Consider the following 22,862-nt stretch of genomic DNA (forward strand, 5'->3'; position numbering starts at 1 on the left):
ATGGACAATTGTGTGTAAAAAAATCAAAAGATTGTCATTTACAGAGGTATTTCTCCCACCCAGCATGGGTATATGTAAAAATACACCCCAAAACACATTGTACTACTTCTCCCGAGTACGGCGATACCACATGTGTGGCACCTTTTTGCACCCTAACTGCGCTAAGGGGTCCAGAGTCCAATGAGTACCTTTAGGCTTTACAGGGGTGCTCAAAATTTAGCACCCCGCCCACTTGCCAGGACAGTTAACAAACCCCACAAATGACTCCATTTTGGAAAGAATACACAACAAGGTATTCCATGAGGGGAATGGTGAGGTCATTGAAAATTTTATTTTTTTGTCACAAGTTAACGGAAAATGACACTTTGTTAAAAAAAAAAAAAAAAAAAAAAAAAATTCTGCTAACTTGTGACAAAAACTAAAATCTTTTATGAACTCACCGTGCACCTCACATAATACTTTAGGGTGTCCTCTTTCCAAAATGGGGTCATTTGTGGAGTCTGTCCTGGCATTTTAGGGTCTCTGCAATCATTACATGTATGGCCAGTATTAGGAGTTTCTGCTATACTCCTTATATTGGGTATACAAGTAATGCACTCTGGGCTGAAAGGAAAAATGAACGGCAAACATACCTTGCTCCACATCAATGGCAGATCTTCCTCCACATCAATGGCAGTGATAACCTCAGGAGAGAGACCACCCTGCACTCAGGGTGAGCCACCAACTTATGTGACTGGGCCTCAGAACTTTAGTATACAGCATTATGCCTGTAGGATACAGCAATATGCCTGCCAATAGAGATGACTCTGTGTGGCATTAAAGCATCATCATAGGCCCAAATCACATATAAACCGGGGGTGTCCACACTCAAGGGAAATTCAAACATGCCGTCTAGTGATGCTCAAATACCCCTTTTTAAAATTCGAGTTTGGTCGAATTCGAATAGTAAATTATTCGAGGTCAGTCGAATATTCGAGTCGAATAATTTTTACTATTCGATTCGACCTCGGACTTCGAGCTCACTATTCGAGTCGGTATTCGAGCTCATTATTCGAGCTGACTATTCGAATTGGCCTTAAATAGCTTACAACACTTGTTTTGAGGGTGAATGATGCAAGAAACATCTTTTTTTCCAAGTAACAACAGCAAGTGATTATGTGGGGATGTTCCTTTAAAAAAAAATGTGGAAAGAGAAGTTGTGTCCTTAATTTTGTTCAGTAGTGTTACTGTATATACTTGTTCTTCTTCTTCTTTATCTTTCTTCTTCTTCTTCTCGATCTTCTTCTTCTATATCTTCTTCTTCTTCTTCTTCTTCTTCTTCTTCATCATCATCATCATCATCATCATCATCATCATCATCATCATCATCATCATCATCATCATCATCATCATCATCATCATCATCATCATCATCATCATCATCATCATCATCATCATCATCATCATCATCATCATCATCATCATCTTCTTCTTCTTCTTCTTCTTCTTCTTCTTCTTCTTCTTCTTCTTCTTCTTCTTCTTCTTCTTCTTCTTCTTCTTCTTCTTCTTCTTCTTCTTCTTCTTCTTCTTCTTCTTCTTCTTCTTCTTCTTCTTCTTCTTCTTCTTCTTCTTCTTCTTCTTCTTCTTCTTCTTCATCTTCTTCTTCATCTTCTTCATCTTCTTCATCTTCATCTTCTTCATCTTCTTCATCTTCTTCATCTTCATCTTCTTCATCTTCATCTTCATCTTCATCTTCATCTTCTTTTTCATCTTCTTTTTCATCTTCTTCTTCATCTTCATCTTCATCTTCTTTTTCATCTTCATCTTCTTTTTCATCTTCATCTTCTTTTTCATCTTCTTTTTCATCTTCTTTTTCATCTTCTTCATCTTTTTCATCTTTTTCATCTTTTTCATCTTTTTCATCTTTTTCATCTTTTTCATCTTTTTCATCTTTTTCATCTTCTTCATCTTCTTCTTTTTCATCTTCTTCATCTTCTTCTTCATCTTCTTCTTCTTTTTCATCTTCTTCTTCTTTTTCATCTTCTTCTTCTTTTTCATCTTCTTCATCTTTTTCATCTTCTTCTTTTTCATCTTCTTCTTCTTTTTCATCTTCTTCATCTTTTTCATCTTCTTCATCTTTTTCATCTTCTTCATCTTTTTCATCTTCTTCATCTTTTTCATCTTCTTCATCTTTTTCATCTTCTTCTTCATCTTCTTCTTCATCTTCTTCTTCATCTTCATCTTCTCCTTCCTTTTCAATATCGTCTTCTTCTTCTTCACGTATTTCTCTTTTCAATTTTTTTTTTAAAGGAATGCAGCTATTTTTGAGCGTAACAAATAGCTGGTGGGCGCACGCATGTTGGAAGCGCCATTGTATGTGCTCCCTGGCAGTGGAAACACAAAGACAGCAGGAGGTAAATTCAGCAGCAGGAGGAGGAGGATGAGTGTGTGGCAGCAGGCAGTCAATGAGGCAGGCAGCTCGCCGTGACATAATAGCCCTGGTACCTAGCGGTGATACCAGGGCTGTAAATAAACACAACAGGAGGTCCCAGACAGCGGTCGTGCAGCCCACATTGTGTCCAATACACAACTGGGACAACACAGTTTTCAACCCGGGCACCTCAGAAAAATTAAACCTTTTTTTTTTTTTTAATGGTTTGTTTGGTTTTGGTTTTGCAACCAATATAGCTATTGTTTGACGTAATAGCTGGTGGCAGAGTGGCAGCAGAAGGTAAATCATCTGTGTACCCTGGCAGTGGGAAACACAGACAGACAGCAGCAGCAGGAGGAGGAATGGAGGAGTAGGCGAGCAGCTATTGTTTGACGTAATAGCTGGTGGCAGAGTGGCAGCAGAAGGTAAATCATCTGTGTACCCTGGCAGTGGGAAACACAGACAGACAGCAGCAGCAGCAGCAGGAGGAGGTATGGAGGAGCAGTGTGAGTGTGGCAGCAGGTAGGCAGCGTGACATAATAGCCCTGGTACCTAGCGGTGATACCAGGGCTGTAAATAAACACAACAGGAGGTCCCAGACAGCGGTCGTGCAGCCCACATTGTGTCCAATACACAACTGGGACAACACAGTTTTCAACCCGGGCACCTCAGAAAAATTAAACCTTTTTTTTTTTTTATGGTTTTTTGGTTTTTGGTTTTGCAACCAATATAGCTATTGTTTGACGTAATAGCTGGTGGCAGAGTGGCAGCAGAAGAAGGTAATTCTGTGTACCCTGGCAGTGGGAAACACAGACAGACAGCAGAAGGGCAGTACACAGCAGCCCACTGTAGGTGTAAAATGTGTGGCTGCAGGTGACGTAATAGTCAAAGTGAACCAGGCTGGCTTAGTGAGCAGGAGCCAGGAGGTGGTAAAGGGTGGTAAGGCACATTAACGATGGTTCCGGCAGCCAGTTCATGTCCCCCTCTCGCCGACAACAGGGGCCAGGAACTCGCCTTCCACCCACGCCTGGTTCATCTTGAGAAACGTCAGTCTGTCCACAGACTTGTGAGACAGACGTGAGCGTTTCTCGGTGACCACGCCACCAGCTGCACTGAAGCAGCGCTCGGACAGCACGCTGGAAGGGGGGCAGGACAGCACTTCCAGGGCGTACTGCGCCAGCTCGCTCCAGATCTCCATGCGCTTGACCCAATACTCCATGGGATCAACAGGGGCATCGCTGTCAAGCCCGCTGTACGACCCCATGTAGTCAGCCACCATGCGAGTCAGGCGCTGGCTGTGACCGGAGGAGGATGCTGCTGCATGCATCTCCTCTCTAGTCACTGCTGCCGGAGCCTCTACAGTCCTGTAGAGCTCGTGGCTGAGAGACAGCAGGTCTGTGGGGCGCTTGCTGCTGCTGGATGCAGGCACCTGCTGCTGCCTCTGTGCTGGCTGCTGGACAGTGGGGGTGGAAGGCTGGGGGAAGGCTTCCTCCAAGCGCTCAACAAGGGCCTGCTGCAAGCTCCTTATTTGTTGCGCTGGGTCTCCTCCTGCAGGCGGCAGGAACTGGCTCAACTTCCCCTTGAGGCGTGGGTCCAACATCATGCTGATCCAGATGTCCTCCCTCTGCTTCATCTGGATCACCCTGGGGTCCCTGCGCAGGCACGTCAGCATGTGCGCTGCCATTGGGAAGAGGCGGGCCACGTCTGCTGGCACATCGACGTCAGTGCTGTCCTCATCCTCCTCCTCTGCCGCCTCATCCTCTCTCCACCCCCGCACCAACTCAGCTGCGCTGTGCTGATCCCCCTCATCAGCTGCCAGGTCAGGGACCTCCACCAAGTCCTCCTCCTCCTCCCCCTCAGAGGTGGACTGCGCAGCTGGTTGCCGCTCCTGCTGGTCCAAGGCTGCCGCTCCCTGTTCCAGCAAAGCATCGAGGGCCCTGTTCAGCAGAGAAACCAGGGGCACCCACTCGCAGACCATAGCATGGTCCCTGCTCACCATGTTTGTGGCCTGCAGGAAGGGAGCCAGCACTAAGCACACCTGCTGCATGTGCCTCCAGTCATCATCGGGGACGATGGACGGGATGTTGCTGGTCTTGTCCCTTCTCTGAGCTGCGGAAACAGTGGCCAGGGCAAGGTACTGTTTGACAGCGCGCCTCTGTTCAACCAGACGCTCCAACATCGCCAGGGTGGAGTTCCAGCGAGTCGGAACGTCAAGGATCAGCCGATGGCGTGGCAGATCCAGCTCCTTTTGCACGTCTTCCAGGCTCGCACAGGCTGCAGCCGAGCGCCGGAAGTGACGCACAACATTCCTTGCCGTTTCCAGCAGTTCGCCCATCCCCTGGTAGGTGCGCAGGAACTTCTGCACCACCAGGTTCAGCACGTGGGCAAGACAGGGGATGTGGGTCAGGTTTCCCCTGTCTATTGCGGCAACCAGATTGGCCCCATTGTCGGCCACCACCTCTCCGACTCTGAGGCCTCTGGGGGTCAGCCAAATCCTCTCCTGCTCCTGGAGTTTGGCCAACACATGGGTTGCCGTCAGCTTGGTCTTCCCAAGGCTGACCAAGTGCAGCAGCGCTTGGCAGTGGCGGGCCTTCACGCTGCTGCTGAGGCGGGGGGTTTGGCCAGGTGTGCCGGAGGATGGCAGAGGATCGGAGGAACCTGCTGCAGTTCCCCTGAGCCTGCGGGGTGGCACCACCCACTGTGTTGCTGCTGCTGCTGTGCCCGCTGCTGCTCTCCCATCCTCACCCCCTTCCACCAAGCTGACCCAGTGGACAGTGAAGGACAGGTAGCGGCCTGTCCCGAAGCGGCTGCTCCAGGAGTCCATGGTGACGTGGACCCTTTCACCAACCGCGTGCTCCAGCCCTCGCTCCACATTGGCCATCACAAAGCGGTGCAGTGCAGGAATGGCCTTGCGGGCAAAGAAGTGTCTGCTGGGGAGCTGCCAGTCTGGGGCTGCGCAAGCAAGCAGCGCACGAATGTCGCTCCCCTCCTGCACGAGCGTGTACGGCAGGAGTTGGGAGCACATGGCCCGTGCCAGCAAGCCGTTCAGCTGACGCACGCGACGGCTGCTGGGAGGCAGAGCCCTAACCACCCCCTGGAAGGACTCGCTCAAAAGGCTCTGGCGTGGCCTTTTGCTGACACGGGAATCAGCAGACACAGCAGAGGAGGCCACTGAGGACTGGCTGCCAGAACAGGCCTCAGTGTCGGCGGCAGGAGTTGCAGAGGGGGGAGGAGCAGTGCGTTTCCGCACTCCTGCTGGTGCTGCTGGAGGAGCAGGAGGGCGGGTGGCTGCTGTTGCTGCTGCTGCTGCTGAAGGCTGTGCAGTGATGGGTGTGGTGCCACTGCCAGCAGCAGATGCCTTCAGCCTCTGGAACTCCTCATGCTGGTGGAAATGTTTAGCCGCAAGGTGGTTGATGAGCGAGCTGGTGCTGAACTTTAAGGGGTCTGCACCTCTGCTCAACTTCCGCTGACAGTGGTTGCAAGTGGTGTACTTGCTGTACACAGTGGGCATGGTGAAAAACCGCCAGATTGGTGACAGAAACTTCCCCCTACGGCATGGAAGCGCTGCTGCCTGTCTCCCTGTGGTGGTTGGGGGGGGGGCTTGGGTGCGGCTGGGGGTGGTACTGGCTGATGCTGCTGCTGCTGCTGCTGAGCCTGAGACACCAGCAGGCTGTGGGACGCTGCCAATGCTTGCAATGATGCGCCTCCTTGCAAGGCCCACAAGCGCATCCTCCTCCTCCTCCTCAGAGCTGCTGAGGACGACATCCCCTGGAGGTGGTGGCACCCAGTCTCTGTCTGTCACCGGGTCATCATTTGAACTGGACAAAATAGAAAAAACACAGGGACACCGGGAGCCCGATATCGTGTAATAACGTCTCGACAATGGGACTATGTAATACGAGGTAGTATACTCACAAAGGTAGGTTGCTTTTGAGGGCAACCACCATCTGCACATGTGGAGAAGTACCGTCTCCACTCGGCCTTAAGGTCGCTGCTCCTGAGAAAAAACGGGTGCCTTATATCCAAATAAGGACACCTCCCCTAGCTCGTAGGGTATAGAGATTCAAACAATCGATAAAAGTAGGAGGCGCCCTCTAGTATAGCATAGTAGCACTTAAATAATTTATAGCGTTCACAGGATAAGAGTAAAATTGTCCTACCTGTGTTGATAAATACTCAGATGGAAACAAATAAATCAGAAGATTTTTATTTATCGTATTGAATCAAGCACTTAGACAACGCGTTTCGCGACATCAGTCGCTTCCTCAGGTCAAATACACGTGCTTCAAAAGAGAAAACAAGGATGGCGCTCAGAAACACATACATACCACATTAAAGGACAATGCATATCTCATCAATATAATGTAAGCATTTAAAATATAAAATACAAAAAAAAAGTTTTTATATATACATATATATATGTGTACCAACATATACACATATATACACATACACACACACACATCATATAAGATCTCACATAAAATACTATTCCCTTAAAAAATTACATGTATATGTATAACATATAAAGGGTCCAGATATACAATATATCAAAAATAAATACATACCATATGGCTCCAATTGGAACCATAAATTCATGATAATGGTAACCTATCTATAGGAAGCTGCAATATTTTTTATCTGCATGTATATAGTGCTTAGATAGGTTACCATTATCATGAATTTATGGTTCCAATTGGAGCCATATGGTATGTATTTATTTTTGATATATTGTATATCTGGACCCTTTATATGTTATACATATACATGTAATTTTTTAAGGGAATAGTATTTTATGTGAGATCTTATTTGATGTGTGTGTGTGTATGTGTATATATGTGTATATGTTGGTACACATATATATATGTATATATAAAAACTTTTTTTTTGTATTTTATATTTTAAATGCTTACATTATATTGATGAGATATGCATTGTCCTTTAATGTGGTATGTATGTGTTTCTGAGCGCCATCCTTGTTTTCTCTTTTGAAGCACGTGTATTTGACCTGAGGAAGCGACTGATGTCGCGAAACGCGTTGTCTAAGTGCTTGATTCAATACGATAAATAAAAATCTTCTGATTTATTTGTTTCCATCTGAGTATTTATCAACACAGGTAGGACAATTTTACTCTTATCCTGTGAACGCTATAAATTATTTAAGTGCTACTATGCTATACTAGAGGGCGCCTCCTACTTTTATCGATTGTTTGAACCGGGTCATCATCATCCTCCCCCTCCTGAAACATGTCCTGCTGGGATGAGGACCCCCCAAACTCCTCTCCTGATGCATGGATGGGCTGCTTGACTGTCGCCACAGTCTTGCTGTCCAATCCCTCATCCCCCAAAGTGCCCATCAGCATCTCCTCCTCAAGATCGCCAACAACAGCAGACAATTTACTCATGATGCCTGGGGTCAAAAGACTGCTGAATGACAGGTCGGCGAGTGACGGTGAACTGGCCTCCTCCCCAGACCCTGCTGGGCGGCTGCTGCGAACAGGGGTGGTGGTGGTGGTGAGGGTGGAGGCCTCGGATGCAGAGCTGATGGCGGGCTGCTCATCCTCCGTCATGAGTTGCACCACAGTGTCTGCATCCTTTTCCTCAATGGGACGTTTCCGACCCGGCTGGAGGAAAATGGGAGCAGGTGCTACACGCTGCTGCTGCTGTGTCTCTGCAGCGTGAGTTGCAGATGCTCCTGCTGGGCGGCGCCCAAGGCGTCCACGGCCAGTGGCTATGGGAGGAATGTTAGCCACTGACGCTGCTGCTGCTGCTGCGGAACTGTGCATGGTGGCGCGCCCGCGGCCGCGGCTTGCCACAATGCTGCTCCCTCTCCTCCTGATTCCCTTGCTGCCCTTCCCCTTGCCCAAACCGCGCTGGCTGCCACTTCCAGACATCTTAAATGTTTTGGGCGTATAGACAAAAGTTTTGTAAAAGGGCGGGTGAAAAGTGGGGTACTTTAATGGAGTGGGTTGGTTGGTGAGGTGACTGAGTGAGTGTCCCCTAGTACAGTAAGTAAGTAGTAACAGTCAGGAAGTACAACTAGCAGTTACAATAATCAGTAGTAATCACAAGTAAATTTAGTGTGTGTACACTCAGACAGTGAGTGCACGCACGCAGGAGCTAGTAGCCTATGAACACAGTGACTGAGTGTCCTAGACTCCTAGTACAGTAAGAGTAAGTAGTAACAGTAAGTAGAACTAACTAATTACGATAATCAATCAGCGATCAGAAGGAAATGGAGTGTGGGTGTGTGTACACTCAGACAGTGAGTGCACGCACGCAGGAGCTAGTAGCCTATGAACACAGTGACTGAGTGTCCTAGACTCCTAGTACAGTAAGAGTAAGTAGTAACAGTAAGTAGAACTAACTAATTACAATAATCAATCAGCGATCAGAAGGAAATGGAGTGTGGGTGTGTGTACACTCAGACAGTGAGTGCACGCACGCAGGAGCTAGTAGCCTATGAACACAGTGACTGAGTGTCCTAGACTCCTAGTACAGTAAGAGTAAGTAGTAACAGTAAGTACAACTAACTAATTACGATAATCAATCAGCGATCAGAAGGAAATGGAGTGTGGGTGTGTGTACACTCAGACAGTGAATGCACGCACGCAGGAGCTAGTAGCCTATGAACACAGTGACTGAGTGTCCTAGACTCCTAGTACAGTAAGAGTAAGTAGTAACAGTAAGTAGAACTAACTAATTACAATAATCAATCAGCGATCAGAAGGAAATGGAGTGTGGGTGTGTGTACACTCAGACAGTGAGTGCACGCACGCAGGAGCTAGTAGCCTATGAACACAGTGACTGAGTGTCCTAGACTCCTAGTACAGTAAGAGTAAGTAGTAACAGTAAGTACAACTAACTAATTACGATAATCAATCAGCGATCAGAAGGAAATGGAGTGTGGGTGTGTGTACACTCAGACAGTGAGTGCACGCACGCAGGAGCTAGTAGCCTATGAACACAGTGACTGAGTGTCCTAGACTCCTAGTACAGTAAGAGTAAGTAGTAACAGTAAGTAGAACTAACTAATTACAATAATCAATCAGCGATCAGAAGGAAATGGAGTGTGGGTGTGTGTACACTCAGACAGTGAGTGCACGCACGCAGGAGCTAGTAGCCTATGAACACAGTGACTGAGTGTCCTAGACTCCTAGTACAGTAAGAGTAAGTAGTAACAGTAAGTAGAACTAACTAATTACAATAATCAATCAGCGATCAGAAGGAAATAGAGTGTGGGTGGTGTGTGTACACTCAGACAGTGAGTGACCGCACGCAGGAGCTAGTAGCCTATGGACAGTGACTGAGTGTCCTAGACTCCTAGTACAGTAAGAGTAAGTAGTAACAGTAAGTAGAACTAACTAATTACAATAATCAATCAGCGATCAGAAGGAAATGGAGTGTGGGTGTGTGTACACTCAGACAGTGAGTGCACGCACGCAGGAGCTAGTAGCCTATGAACACAGTGACTGAGTGTCCTAGACTCCTAGTACAGTAAGAGTAAGTAGTAACAGTAAGTAGAACTAACTAATTACAATAATCAATCAGCGATCAGAAGGAAATGGAGTGTGGGTGTGTGTACACTCAGACAGTGAGTGCACGCACGCAGGAGCTAGTAGCCTATGGACAGTGACTGAGTGTCCTAGACTCCTAGTACAGTAAGAGTAAGTAGTAACAGTAAGTAGAACTAACTAATTACGATAATCAATCAGCGATCAGAAGGAAATAGAGTGTGTGTTGTGTGTGTACACTCAGACAGTGAGTGCAGTGCGCACACGCAGGAGCTAGTAGCCTATATGAACAGTGACAGTGAGTGTCCCTACGGGTACAGTAAGAGTAAGTAGTAAGTAAGTACAACTAACTAACAATAATCTATCAGTAATCAGAAGGAAATAGAGTGTGTGTACACACAGACAGTGAGTGAGTGCACACACGCAGGAGCTAGCTAGTAGCCTATAAACAGTGACAGTCAGTGAGTGTCCTACTCCTAGTACAGTATAACTACAATACTATTAGTAAAGGACAGCAGAAATACTGGTATAGATGAGAGAAATAAACAGAGGACAGCTGCCCACAGAGGCAAGGCCCCCCTGAGGCCTAAACCTGTAAGCTTGCAGCAGCTGCCTGTCTCTAATGTAACACACAAGCTACTAACTAAAATACAATGTCTATCTAACTAACAACAATATAGGTGTATATGGCAGGTGTAGGTGAGCAAAAACGCTAGGTAAATGATCACAATAGAGCACTTGCTAAGCCAAAGCACAAAGGAGCAACTCTCTCTCTGTACAAGTCTCAGGCAAGCATGGAGAAACGGAACATGGCGGCCGCTATTTATAGGGTAGGGGCTGGCCAGGGTCCCCCTCTGTGATTGGCTGCCGTCAGAGGGCCTGGGAGCCCTCTGATTGGCTCTAAGGACATCAATCTGGGCTATGACGCTATTCGAGCTCGGTACCGAGCTCGAATAGCGCCGGGTTGCTCGAATAGCTCGAATAGTGAATGGGCTATTCGAGTGTACTCGGATAGCCCATTCGAATAGCTGCAGCTATTCGGAGCTCGAATACCGAGCTCGAATAGCTGAAAAAGAGCTCGAATATTCGAGCTACTCGAATATTCGAGCTCTGCTGAGCACCACTGATGCCGTCTTATATCGCCAACCCAGGACAGATCAGCAATATCAAGCATGGAAACCGATCCTTCTTCCCATTTTTATGCTTACCCGTTTGGTCTTCAAGCTTACCTCTCCTCTCCCTGCGACAATGTGCGAAAGACCACTGAGTGTGTGCCTACTCCTGTGTCTGGAGTTCCCTAGGTTCTAATAGTGTACCTGCTCGTGGTACCTCTCAAAACACGGCCCTACGCATAGACCAGGCTGGTCAGGACAGCGGGGACAATAATAAACGGTGTCACTCCTTGTTCCAGCCCTGCTGCAGACACGGCAACGTTTTCTTCGGATGCGTTGACCTGGGGCACACGGAAGCTGATAGGCGTAATGCCTTCCATGCAGTCGGCTAGTTGCATCTGGGGGGGGGGGGGGGGGGGGCCTGGCACCTCCTGGATACAGGGTGTCCATAATGATCTCTTCCTGAAATTGGAGGAAAGATCCAGTTCTCCCAGCCTTACTGTAGAGAACAAAGCTGTTGTAAACTGCCAATTGAATCAGATAAAAAGACACTTTCTTATACCAGCGTCTTGTTTTCCGGGTAACTAAATAGGGCGCTAACCTCTGGTCATTGAAGTCCCCTCCCATGTTGACATTATATTCGTGGACGACAAGGGGCTTTTCAATGACCGCAGTTGCCCGTTGAATTTGGACTGTCGTGTCTGTGTGAATGGTGGACAGAAAGTAAACGTCCCTCTTGTCCCTCCATTTCACCGCGAGCAGGTCTTCAGTACGCAAGGCGACCCTCTGCCCCCGTAAAAGTCTGGTGGTAACGAGCCGTTGGGGGAAGCCCTGGCGACTAGGCCGCGCAGTGCCACAGCATCGGATTCCTTCTAACTTTAAGTGCTGAAAGAGGGCCACACTTGTGTAATAATTGTCCACAAAAAGATGGTACCCCTTCTGGAACAAGGGTGACACCAAGTCCCACACAACCTTTCCACTGCTCCCCAGGTAGTCAGGGCATCCGACCGGCTCCAATTTTGAGTCTTTTCCCTCATAGACCCTAAAACGACATGTATAGCCTGTGGCCCTTTCACAGAGCTTATACAGTTTCACCCCATACCGGGCGCGCTTGCTTGGGATGTACTGTTTGATGCCAAGGCGCCCGGTAAAGCGTAAGAGGGACTCGTCTACGCAGATGTTCTGTTCAGGGATATAAGCATCTGCAAATGTTGATGACAGGTGGTCTATGAGGGGCCGAATTTTGTGGAGCCGGTCATAAGCAGGGTGGCCCTTTTCATGACAGGTTTTGTCGTCGTTGAAGTGCAGGAAGCGCAGGATGGACTCAAATCGTGTCCTGGACATGGCAGCAGGGTACAAGGGAACATGATTTACTGGGTTCGTAGACCAATACGACCGCAGTACATTCTGTTTCATTAGTCCCAAGTGAAGGATAAGGGCCAAAAAGATTTTAATGTCGGAAACTTGGACTGGTTTCCACCCGAAAGGCTGGGCATACATGCTCTCCGGGTGCTCGGTGATGAATTGTGTGGCTTTACGGTTGGTCTCAACCACAATTAAGTCCAAGAGAACCTGGGTGATGAACAGCTGCAAAAAGTCTAGGGCCGTTCCTAGATGAGCTGTCGCCACCTGGACTCCAGACTGGGCGGTGAAAGGGGGCACTACGGGTGCGGCGGAATCAGGGGATTGCCAATCTGGTTGTGCCAGCACCTCTGGGAGTCTATGGGTACTACGGGCCCGTCTTCTTCTTGGTGGCTGCGACGGGGGTACTACTGCACTTGCCACCGTACCAGTTTCAACTTCCATGCTGACGCTCACCACTTCGTCAGGGTCTACGGAAGCACTGGCACTAAGTCCAGGAGATGCTGCGCTGCTGGTGCCTGCCTCACCAAGAAAACTATCAACAGCGCTAGCACCACCCTGCTGCCCTTGAGGCGGATCCTGCGCCACCTGCGGTCTAACGACTTGGGGTCTGGTACGCCTGGCTCTAGCCGGGACCATAGCCTCGTCATCAGTATCGGTCAGGGAACCACTGCTTTCTACAGGTTCAAAATCGGACCCGGAAGATTCGACGGATGATTCTTCCCAAAAGAACTCATCCGACTGGTCCATGTACCTGTATACCTCGTCATCGGAAAGCCCCCTTCTTGCCATTTTGGATTGCTAAATTTATGGGGTTTTCCTCCGAGACTACCCAGAAAAAAAGAGCACCTACCTAGCAAAAAGGGAGTATTTGAGTGGTATTGGGGTTGGTGGGAAGTGGGGTCTCAGAGGCAATCAAACAATCACGGGACAATCAAATCCAATTACAGCACAATCGACTCCAATCACAGCACAAGCAGATCTGATGCACTCGGAAGGTGATGGGGGGAGGGTGGGATTGGGTGTGGCGGGAAGTGGGGTCTCAGGCAATCAAACAATCACGGGGCAATCGAAGCCGATCACGGGACAATCAAATACAATTACAGCACAATCGACTCCAATCACAGCCCAATCAAATCTGATGCACTCGGAAGGTGATGGGGGAGGGTGGGATTGGGTGTGGCGGGAAGTGGGGTCTCAGGCAATCAAACAATCACGGGGCAATCGAAGTCGATCACGGGACAATCAAATACAATTACAGCACAATCGACTCCAATCACAGCACAAGCAAATCTGATGCACTCGGAAGGTGGTGGTTGGAGGTGGTGTGGGGGGGGGGGGGTTGGGTGTGGTGGGGGGGAGGGTGGGGTTGGGTGTGGCGGGAAGTGGGGTCTCAGGCAATCAAACAATCACGGGGCAATCGAAGCCGATCACGGGACAATCAAATACAATTACACCACAATTGAATACAAGCGCAGCACAATCGAATACAAGCGCAGCACAGTCAAATACAATGCACTTGGACGGTGATTAGGGGGGGGGTCTGAGGGCGATTTGAGGGGGTGGGGGGTTGATCAGGAGCCTGCACGGGGCAGACTGAGTCCTGATCTGATGAGAGGCAGACACAGGGGGTTACTGATCAAAGATCAGTTAGTGATTGCTGGGGAGGACAGATGTAAACAAACAGCAGGGGATGTAATCAGAAGGGGGGTACGAGGGCAATCGAGGGCCTGGGCAGGTGATCGGTTACCCCCGCGGGGCAGTTAGGGTCTGCTCTGATGGGTGGGGGTGCTGAGGGCTGATGGACAGGTGATAGACAGGTGATCAGAGGGGGATCAGAGGGGGATCAGAGGGTAATGTAGCTGTATACAGATGTATACAGTATACAGGGGGGTAGTCTGGGATGGGGTGTGGGGGTGATCTAAAGGTAGGGGGGGGGGATCAGGGGTGACTAGGAGGCAGTTAGGGACCTAAACTAAGGGGCAGCGTCGCTAGTTAGTGGCAGGTGGGGGGGGTGGGGGTTTTACAGGGGTGCAAGGGTGATGGGCAGGGGTCTGCTGGGGTGATCAGGGGGGGTAGGAAGGCTGGGGTGGGTGATCAGGGAGGCTGAGGGCAAAAAACACAGTGTAGCTATGTCACTTACAAGTGGTTCCTCCTCGCTGGTGGTCTCTGCAACAATGAGACCACGAGGCGAGGAGGAAGCACGTATAAGGCACTTTGTTTACCTAACAAAGTGCCTTATACTCCCTGATTGGTGGATCCTGCGGATTCCTCCGCTCGCCGGCTCTGCTAAGTGGCCGGCGAGCGGAGACAAAATGCCCGTGCTTCGATCCCGGGCGGAGGATCGCGTCACGGATGACGCGATCGCTCCGCCCATGCCCTTAAATGGACTGCCGCCTCTGTGGGTGAGGCCATCTTGCAGGGCTCCACTTCCCCGCCGCCCCTGTGTAGTGGGCGGTCGGGAAGTGGTTAAAGTGGAATATAACCCAGCATTTCATCTTTGCTCAGTTCAGTGTAGTGAAATGTGGACGCATCTGAAGTTTACATAATGTTATCTTGTGTTTACTTAAATGTATCAAGTGAGGAATGTGACACATTTTCTGACTGCGGAGAAGCAGCTCAACACAGACAGAGAGTCAAAGCATTTCTGCCTTCACTACATCATGAATAAAACCAGTTATTAATAAAATGCAAAGTCAGCTCACAGTGACTGTACTTTTGGGAACCTATAATATCTAAATCAGGGGTCTCAAACTCGTGGCCCGCGGGCCATTTGTGGCCTTCGATACAATATTTTGTGACCCGCGCCGGCAAAAGCTTCCTTATAGTTCGCTTCAGTGCTCCCAAGTAATCCGCCGTGTCCCCACCGCAAAACGAGGGCTGCAGAGCCCCCAAATCGCCCGGAGGGCAATCCGCCGGCATTTCCTGGAAGGGGCAGAGCTTTCAGCTTCAGCTTTGCCCCTCCTGACGTCAATCGCGGCACATCGCCGCCTCTGGCCGCCCTCTCACTCTTCCTTCACAGAGTGGGGCGGGGAGAGGCGGCGATGCGCCGCGATTGACGTCAGGAGAGGCAGAGCTGAAGCTGAAAGCTCTGCCCCTTCCAGGAAATGCCGGCGGATTGCCCCCCGGGCGATTTGGGGGCTCTGCAGCCCTCGTTTTGCGGTGGGGACACGGCGGATTACTTGCAATGGGAACACTGAAGCGAACTATAAGGTAAAGTAGGCAAAATAGTTTGCTTCAGTGTGGATTTGATTTTGAAATAAAAATCAATGCAAGGGACGGGGCGGAGCGTTGTCGGGAGCTGCTGATTGACTTTTCTTGTGAAAACCCTTATGCGGCCCAGCCTCATCCTGACTTTGCCTCCGGCGGCCCCCAGGTAAATTAAGTTTGAGACCCCTGATCTAAATGAATAATAATACTTATGCACAAATGCAAATATGATAACCATATGGCATATAAAAAGTAGGAAAACATGTTTCTATTGAATATTATGTCAGGGTTTTAAACCGCTTTAACAAATCATTGCAGTGTGGAAGAACTATATTGTCACCAGAGAGCCTAGACCTCAATCCAATGACAGATCTGTGAGATTATGAGAAATTCTGAGTGCCTGACCTCATTTGCTACTCTTGTGTGTTAGAGAGTGTGAGAACACTGGCAATCCCTGTCCTAAGGGTAGAGTGTAACTTAAAATGTCTCTAGTTGTGAAATGAAATGCTTGGCAAACACATAGAGGCCTGAAGTTCCTGAGTCCATGGATTTATGATCCTATAGTCTGTATGGAAATATTTTTGTGATAAGTTCTTAAGACCTCCAACTAAAAGATGTTTCAAGGGGTCTAACACCTGGAGGGGGGCATGGCGGAGTGGGATACACGCCAAAAGTCCCCGGGAAAAATCTGGATTTGACGCAAAGCAGCGTTTTAAGGGCAGAAATCATATTGAATGCTAAATGACAGGCCTAAAGTGCTTTAAAACATCTTGCATGTGTATACATCAATCAGGTAGTGTAATTAAGGTACTGCTTCACACTGACACACCAAACTGTTCACTGAACAGAACAGGTATGCAGTGGCAGGTTCACTGAACAGAACCGGTATACAGTGGCGGGTTCACTGAACAGAACAGGTATGCAGTGGCGGGTTCACTGAACAGAACAGGTATACAGTGGCGGGTTCACTGAACAGAACAGGTATGCAGTGGCGGGTTCACTGAACAGAACAGGTATGCAGTGGCGGGTTCACTGAACAGAACAGGTATACAGTGGCGGGTTCACTGAACAGAACAGGTATGCAGTGGCGGGTTCACTGAACAGAACAGGTATACAGTGGCGGGTTCACTGAACAGAACAGGTATGCAGTGGCGGGTTCACTGAACAGAACAGGTATACAGTGGTGGGTTCACTGAACAGTACAGGTATGCAGTGGCAGGTTCACTGAACAGGTATGCAGTGGTGGGTTCACAGTACAGGTATGCAGTGATGGGTTCACAGAACAGGTATGCAGTGGTGGGTTCACAGTACAGGTATGCAGTGGTGGGTTCACAGAACAGGTATGCAGTGGTGAGTTCACAGAACAGGTATGCAGTGGTGGGTTCACAGAACAGGTATGCAGTGGCGGGTTCACTGAACAGGTATGCAGTGGCGGGTTCACTGAACAGGTATGCAGTGGCGGGTTCACTGAACAGGTATGCAGTGGTGGGTTCACTGAACAGGTATGCAGTGGTGGGTTCACTGAACAGGTATGCAGTGGCGGGTTCACTGAACAGGTATGCAGTGGTGGGTTCACAGAACAGGTATGCAGTGGTGGGTTCACAGAGCAGGTATGCAGTGGTGGGTTCACAGAAAAGGTATGCAGTGGCGGGTTCACAGAACAGGTATGCAGTGGCAGGTTCACTGAACAGGTATGCAGTGGTGGGTTCACTGAACAGGTATGCAGTGGCGGGTTCACAGAACAGGTATGCAGTGGCAGGTTCACTGAACAGGTATGCAGTGGTGGGTTCACTGAACAGGTATGCAGTGGCGGGTTCACTGAACAGGTATGCAGTGGTGGGTTCACAGAACAGGTATGCAGTGGTGGGTTCACAGAACAGGTATGCAGTGGCAGGTTCACTGAACAGGTATGCAGTGGTGGGTTCACTGAACAGGTATGCAGTGGCGGGTTCACAGAACAGGTATGCAGTGGCAGGTTCACTGAACAGGTATGCAGTGGTGGGTTCACAGAACAGGTATGCAGTGGTGGGTTCACAGAACAGGTATGCAGTGGTGGGTTCACAGTACAGGTATGCAGTGGTGGGTTCACAGAACAGGTATGCAGTGGTGGGTTCACAGAACAGGTATGCAGTGGTGGGTTCACTGAACAGGTATGCAGTGGTGGGTTCACAGAACAGGTATGCAGTGGTGGGTTCACAGAACAGGTATGCAGTGGTGGGTTCACAGAACAGGTATGCAGTGGTGGGTTAGAACAGGTATGCAGTGGTGGGTTCACAGAACAGGTATGCAGTGGTGGGTTCACAGCACAGGTATGCAGTGGTGGGTTCACAGAACAGGTATGCAGCCAGGGACAAGCTAAGCCTAACTAATCTTTCCCTATGAGAGACAGTCTGCAGCAGCTCGCCCTACTCTCACTAACGCAGGCACACGAGTGACCGTAATGGCCGCCGCTGCCTGCCTTATATAAGGGGGGTGGGGCTCCAGGGGCTAGTGTAGCCTAATTGGCTACACTGGGCCTGCTGACTGTGATGTAGAGGGTCAAAGTTGACCCTCCATGGTGCATTATGGGGCGAACCGAACTTCCGCAAAGGTTCGCCTGCGGGACGCGAACCACGGAAGTTCGCATGGAACCGTTCGCAGGCGAAACGTTCGGCCCAACTCTAACGGTTACATACAGTTAAAATAATCCTAAAGCTGCCCAGTAACAAAACAATTTCCCAAATGATCAATCATTCGATTGGATCGGGCAGCATTGATGGAGCCAGTTGACAACGAACAATCAATGTATCGATCCTTCCGTCGATCCATTTTTACGGATCGATCCCACTGAACATTATCAGATTGGTTGCAGTTTCTTTCCCGTTAGTGGGTAGAAATGATTGTTTTCAACCGATCAGAGTTATCAAATCAGACAGTCGGTTGTTCTGGAAATTGCATTGGGCACCTTAGAGGAAGCATCAGGGAAATAAAAAAAAATGAGCTCAACTTCCCTGTGGTTTCCACCAGCCCCTGGCAGCTGATATGTTCCTCGCCGCAGCTCCGGTGTCCTGGGATCCCTTCCATTTCAGATGCTGACCTCGCCAGTTCAGCATCTACTGCACATGTGCAAGCGTCGCTGTCAATCAGTAGTACTTTTGAAAAGAATAAAGAAAAAACTGGAAATCCCCCATGAGAAGATGGGCTAGTCTAAAACCTGTCAGATCTGCCAGAATGTATATAGCTACTGTAAGTGACAGCTACATAGAAAAAAAGTAATTAATTGTGCATTTTACTATGGGACAAATGTATAAAGAATACATATGTATTTTAAAGAGGAACTGAAGTGAAAATAACATAATGAATAAGGTTGCTTATTGTTTACAATATTCATTTATAGATGAGTCAGTGTTTGCCCATTGTAAAATCTTTCCTCTCCCCTGATTTACATTCTGACATGTATCCCGGTTAGTGGTGACATCTTTAGTTCTGCCAGGTGATCTGTACGGAATGTTCGTTACTGAGAGTTCTATGCACAGAGTGGGATACTGCTTGCTTGGCAGCTGGAAAGAAACATAATTTCCCACAATGCAACGGGGTTCACAGACAGCAAACTGTCAGGACCATGGTCATGACATCACCCTGTGGGAGGGGTTTCACCACAATATCAGCCATAGAGATCCCCCCGATGATCTATTTGAGAAAGTTAAAGATTTCTCGTGGGAAAGGGGGTATCAGCTACTGATTAGAATTACATTCAATCCTTGGTTAACCACTTGAGGACTAGCGCATTTTCGGCTGATCTGTGCTGCGTGGGCTCTCCAGCCCACCGCACAGATCAGCTTTTAAGCAGGGCGATCAGACTGCCCCCCTTTTTTCCCCACTAGGGGGATGTCCTGCTGGGGGGGTCTGATCACCGCCGGCTACATGTGTTTAGCGGGGGGGGAGGGGCTTCTCAAAGCCTCCCTCCGCAGCGATATCCTGCGCTCCCTCTCCTTCCCTCCCTCTCCTGCAGGGTATGGGCGGCACAGGATGGAGATCCGTCCTGCACCGCCTCAAATAGGCTTCAGCCTATCAGACTGCGGCGATCCCTGGCCAATCAGAGGCCGGGGATCGCTGATCTGCTTTATGGCGCGTGTTTACAATCAGCCTGCGAGCCGCGATCGGAGGCTTGCAGGCTGTTCACGGAGACACCCTCCGTGAACTGACATGGAAATGTAAATCCACTTAAGACCTGCCGACGCCTATCGGGGTTAGGTGGTCGTTAAGTGCTAGTTCCTCTTTAAATTTAAAAAAATGTCACAATAATTATCCTTTAAGAATAATAAAAAACAGTAAAGACGGCTTTGTTGGCGAGGAATATTGCGCTCAGGGCAGAGTCAATAATTCCTTACCGTGCATGAAAACTTCTCGGTAAAATCACAACATAAGCGTGAAATACTCCACAGACCTCCGGCCAGATGAATAAATTAATTTGCAAATAAATAAACGAAGACGGTTTCTGCGATGGTAGAATTATGGACATCCGGGTCAATATTTTGTTTTTGGCAATAAATATAACTCGCTCTCGCCCTCGCTGCGTTCGGCCATTTCTCTGGATGCATTAATGAGGCGATATTAATGTGTAGAGAACGTCTGGGGGGGAGGGTCGGGCGGATGGCGAGGGGACAATCCTCTCAGTCAGAGACGCAATCTGCCGCACACACACGCCTCGCGTCCAGGGGGGTCCTGAAGTGGGCAGTGGAGAGCTACACAGCTGAACACTGTGGGTTTTATTTGCATGCCAGTTTCCCAGAAGCCTCTGCTCACAAAACCGCTCACCGAATAACTCCTCTGCATCAGCATGTGGCACGAGCGTAAACATGGAAGGTGGCTGATTCTACGCCTTGTTTCTGGCAGAGGTACCCGGCTGGCAGCGACGGGCAACAGATGGCGTTACAAGAACTTCGTTTGTACGAGGCCAGCGCGGCGTTCTCAGGTGAGCAGACAGACGTCTCCTTGTAAGCGCTGGGACACGACCAAATCAAACAGCCTCGCAGAACCCCTTCTGGAAGTTCTTCTGTTTCATACGTTGATATCCTCTTCGCGCTTTGCGCTCGTCAGCACCGCATCGGTCGGGGTGCGGCGATTGTGAGGGAAGGAAATTATTCCAAGGCTTAAAATAAATTCATTTTATTATCAGGACTTTTTATATTTTATAGCGTAAATGCGTTATTGGCGCTAAATCGCAAAAGGAGCTGAAAAATAAATCGTAAATTATTCTTTACTTATTTTTCACCTCAACTATAAGGAGAGATCATTCACGTTATTTTTTCTAATTTGAGCTTCAGCAATTAGTCACTAAATGCCCCACAAGTGGGGCTTGCACTCTCTTGCAGGTAGGCACTTGTCTGTTTTTAAGTAGCGCTGTTCATTTCCTTGCTATGTACTAATTTAATTCATTTTTGGTCAGCTGCTCCCACTTAACAGCTTTGCTTTTGGTGTATATGCAGAGCTTCTGTTTGGGTTCAAGGTGCGTTTGCAGTTTCTGGGGGGGCTCAGCGCACCTCTGATTGGAGGCCATACGGAAGCGGCCTGGTGATGCGCTGATCCACCTTTTGCGCAATTTTCAAATGCCACAATATCCATAATTCTCATCACAGCCTATGGCGTCCAGTGGTGGATATACCATGAAGCCACATGAATCATGTGATTCAGGCAGCAAAATCTAGGGAGTGACGTTTAGACAAACAGTTTGGGACACTTGGCACATACCTCCTTTCCACTCTCATCCAAACAAAAACAAACAAACACAGAACATTTATATTTTGCGCTTTTCTCCTGGCGGACTCAAAGCGCCAGAGCTGCAGCCACTAGGACGCGCTCTATAGGCAGTAGCAGTGTTAGGGAGACTTGCCCAAGGTCTCCTACTGAATAGGTGCTGGCTTACTGAACAGGCATCCCCGAATCCCTGTCCTCACTACATCTGATAAGTCACCGCTACTGATCGAAGTTCATGTACAGTCTTAATGAACTGAACATACGCAGAACACGTCCAGCTATGGGGACACATGAAAACCCAACACAGAGATGTTAGTGTGTTCTGGCCTTCAAAGATTGTGATTTGCCAAGTGTGGGCAGAGGGGAGTAAGGGGGGCCTAGTAGGTTTGCCCAGTATGGGGCCCAAACATTTCTGGTGGTGGCCCTGCTGGCCATGGTGATCTCTGGCTGGTGATGGGGTTTATATGGGGCATATATATATATATATATATATATATATATATATATATATATATGCATTTCGGGGGCGGAGGTATAGGTGGCGCGTCCTGCAAAGGGGCACCGGCGTGAGGGTTGTGGACCGTGGATTGTCCTCGTGGCTGGGGCACCGGTGTGGGGGTTGTGGACAGTGGATTGTACTCGTGGCTGGGGCACCGGCGTGGGGGTTGTGGACAGTGGAGTGTCCTCGTGTCTGGGGCACCGGCATGGGGGGTGTTGACAGTGTATTATCCTCGTGGCTGGGGACCCGGCGTGGGGGTTGTGGACAGTGTATTGTCCTCGTGGCTGGGTCACCTGTGTGGGGGGGTGTTGACAGTGGATTGTCGTTGTGGCTGGGGCACCAGCGTGGGGGTTGTGGACAGTGGATTGTCCTCGTGGCTAGGGCACCGGTGTGGGGGGTGTTGACAGTGGATTGTCCTTGTGGCTGGGTCACCTGTGTGGGGGGGTGTTGACAGTGGATTATCCTCGTGGCTGGGGAACCAGCGTGGGGGTTGTGTTCAGTGGATTGTCCTCGTGGCTGGGGCACCGGTGTGGGGGGTGTTGACAGTGGATTGTCCTCGTGGCTGGGGCACCAGCGTGGGGGTGTTGACAGTGGATTGTCCTCGTGGCTGGGGCACCAGTGTGGGGGTTGTGGACAGTGGATTGTCCTCATGGTTGGGGCACCAGCGTGGGGGTTGTGGACAGTGGATTGTCCTCGTGGCTGGGGCACCGGTGTGGGGGTTGTGGACAGTGGATTGTCCTCGTGGCTGGGGCACCGGTGTGAAGGGTGTTGACAGTGGATTGTCTTTGTGGCTGGGGCACCGGTGTGGAGGGTGTTGACAGTGGATTGTCCTCGTGGCTGGGGCACCTGCGTGGGGGGTGGTGACAGTGGATTGTCCTCGTGGCTGGGGCACCGGCGTGGGGTTGTGGACAGTGGATTGTCCTCGTGGCTGGGGAATAGGCGTGGGGGTTGTTGACAGTGGATTGTCCTCGTGGCTGGTGCACCGGTGTGGGGGGTGTTGACAGTGGATTGTCCTCATG

The 22,862-nt window shown here is 49.3% G+C and overlaps 1 protein-coding gene across 1 annotated transcript; it reads left to right on the top strand.

Moving 5' to 3' along the window:
• Positions 1 to 1,265: 1,265 nt before the first annotated feature.
• LOC137562081 (platelet binding protein GspB-like) lies at positions 1,266 to 20,588 on the top strand (the record flags this gene model as incomplete). The annotated part of the gene is given in 3 exon segments (XM_068273420.1): positions 1,266 to 2,242; positions 4,104 to 4,263; positions 20,484 to 20,588. Coding segments are annotated over 3 exon segments (1,242 nt in total), but the record flags the coding sequence as incomplete, so codon positions are not given.
• Between the last annotated feature and the right edge of the window lie 2,274 nt (positions 20,589 to 22,862).

This window comes from Hyperolius riggenbachi, chromosome 1, assembly GCF_040937935.1.
Source record: "Hyperolius riggenbachi isolate aHypRig1 chromosome 1, aHypRig1.pri, whole genome shotgun sequence".
NCBI classification, from domain to species: Eukaryota; Metazoa; Chordata; class Amphibia; order Anura; family Hyperoliidae; genus Hyperolius; species Hyperolius riggenbachi.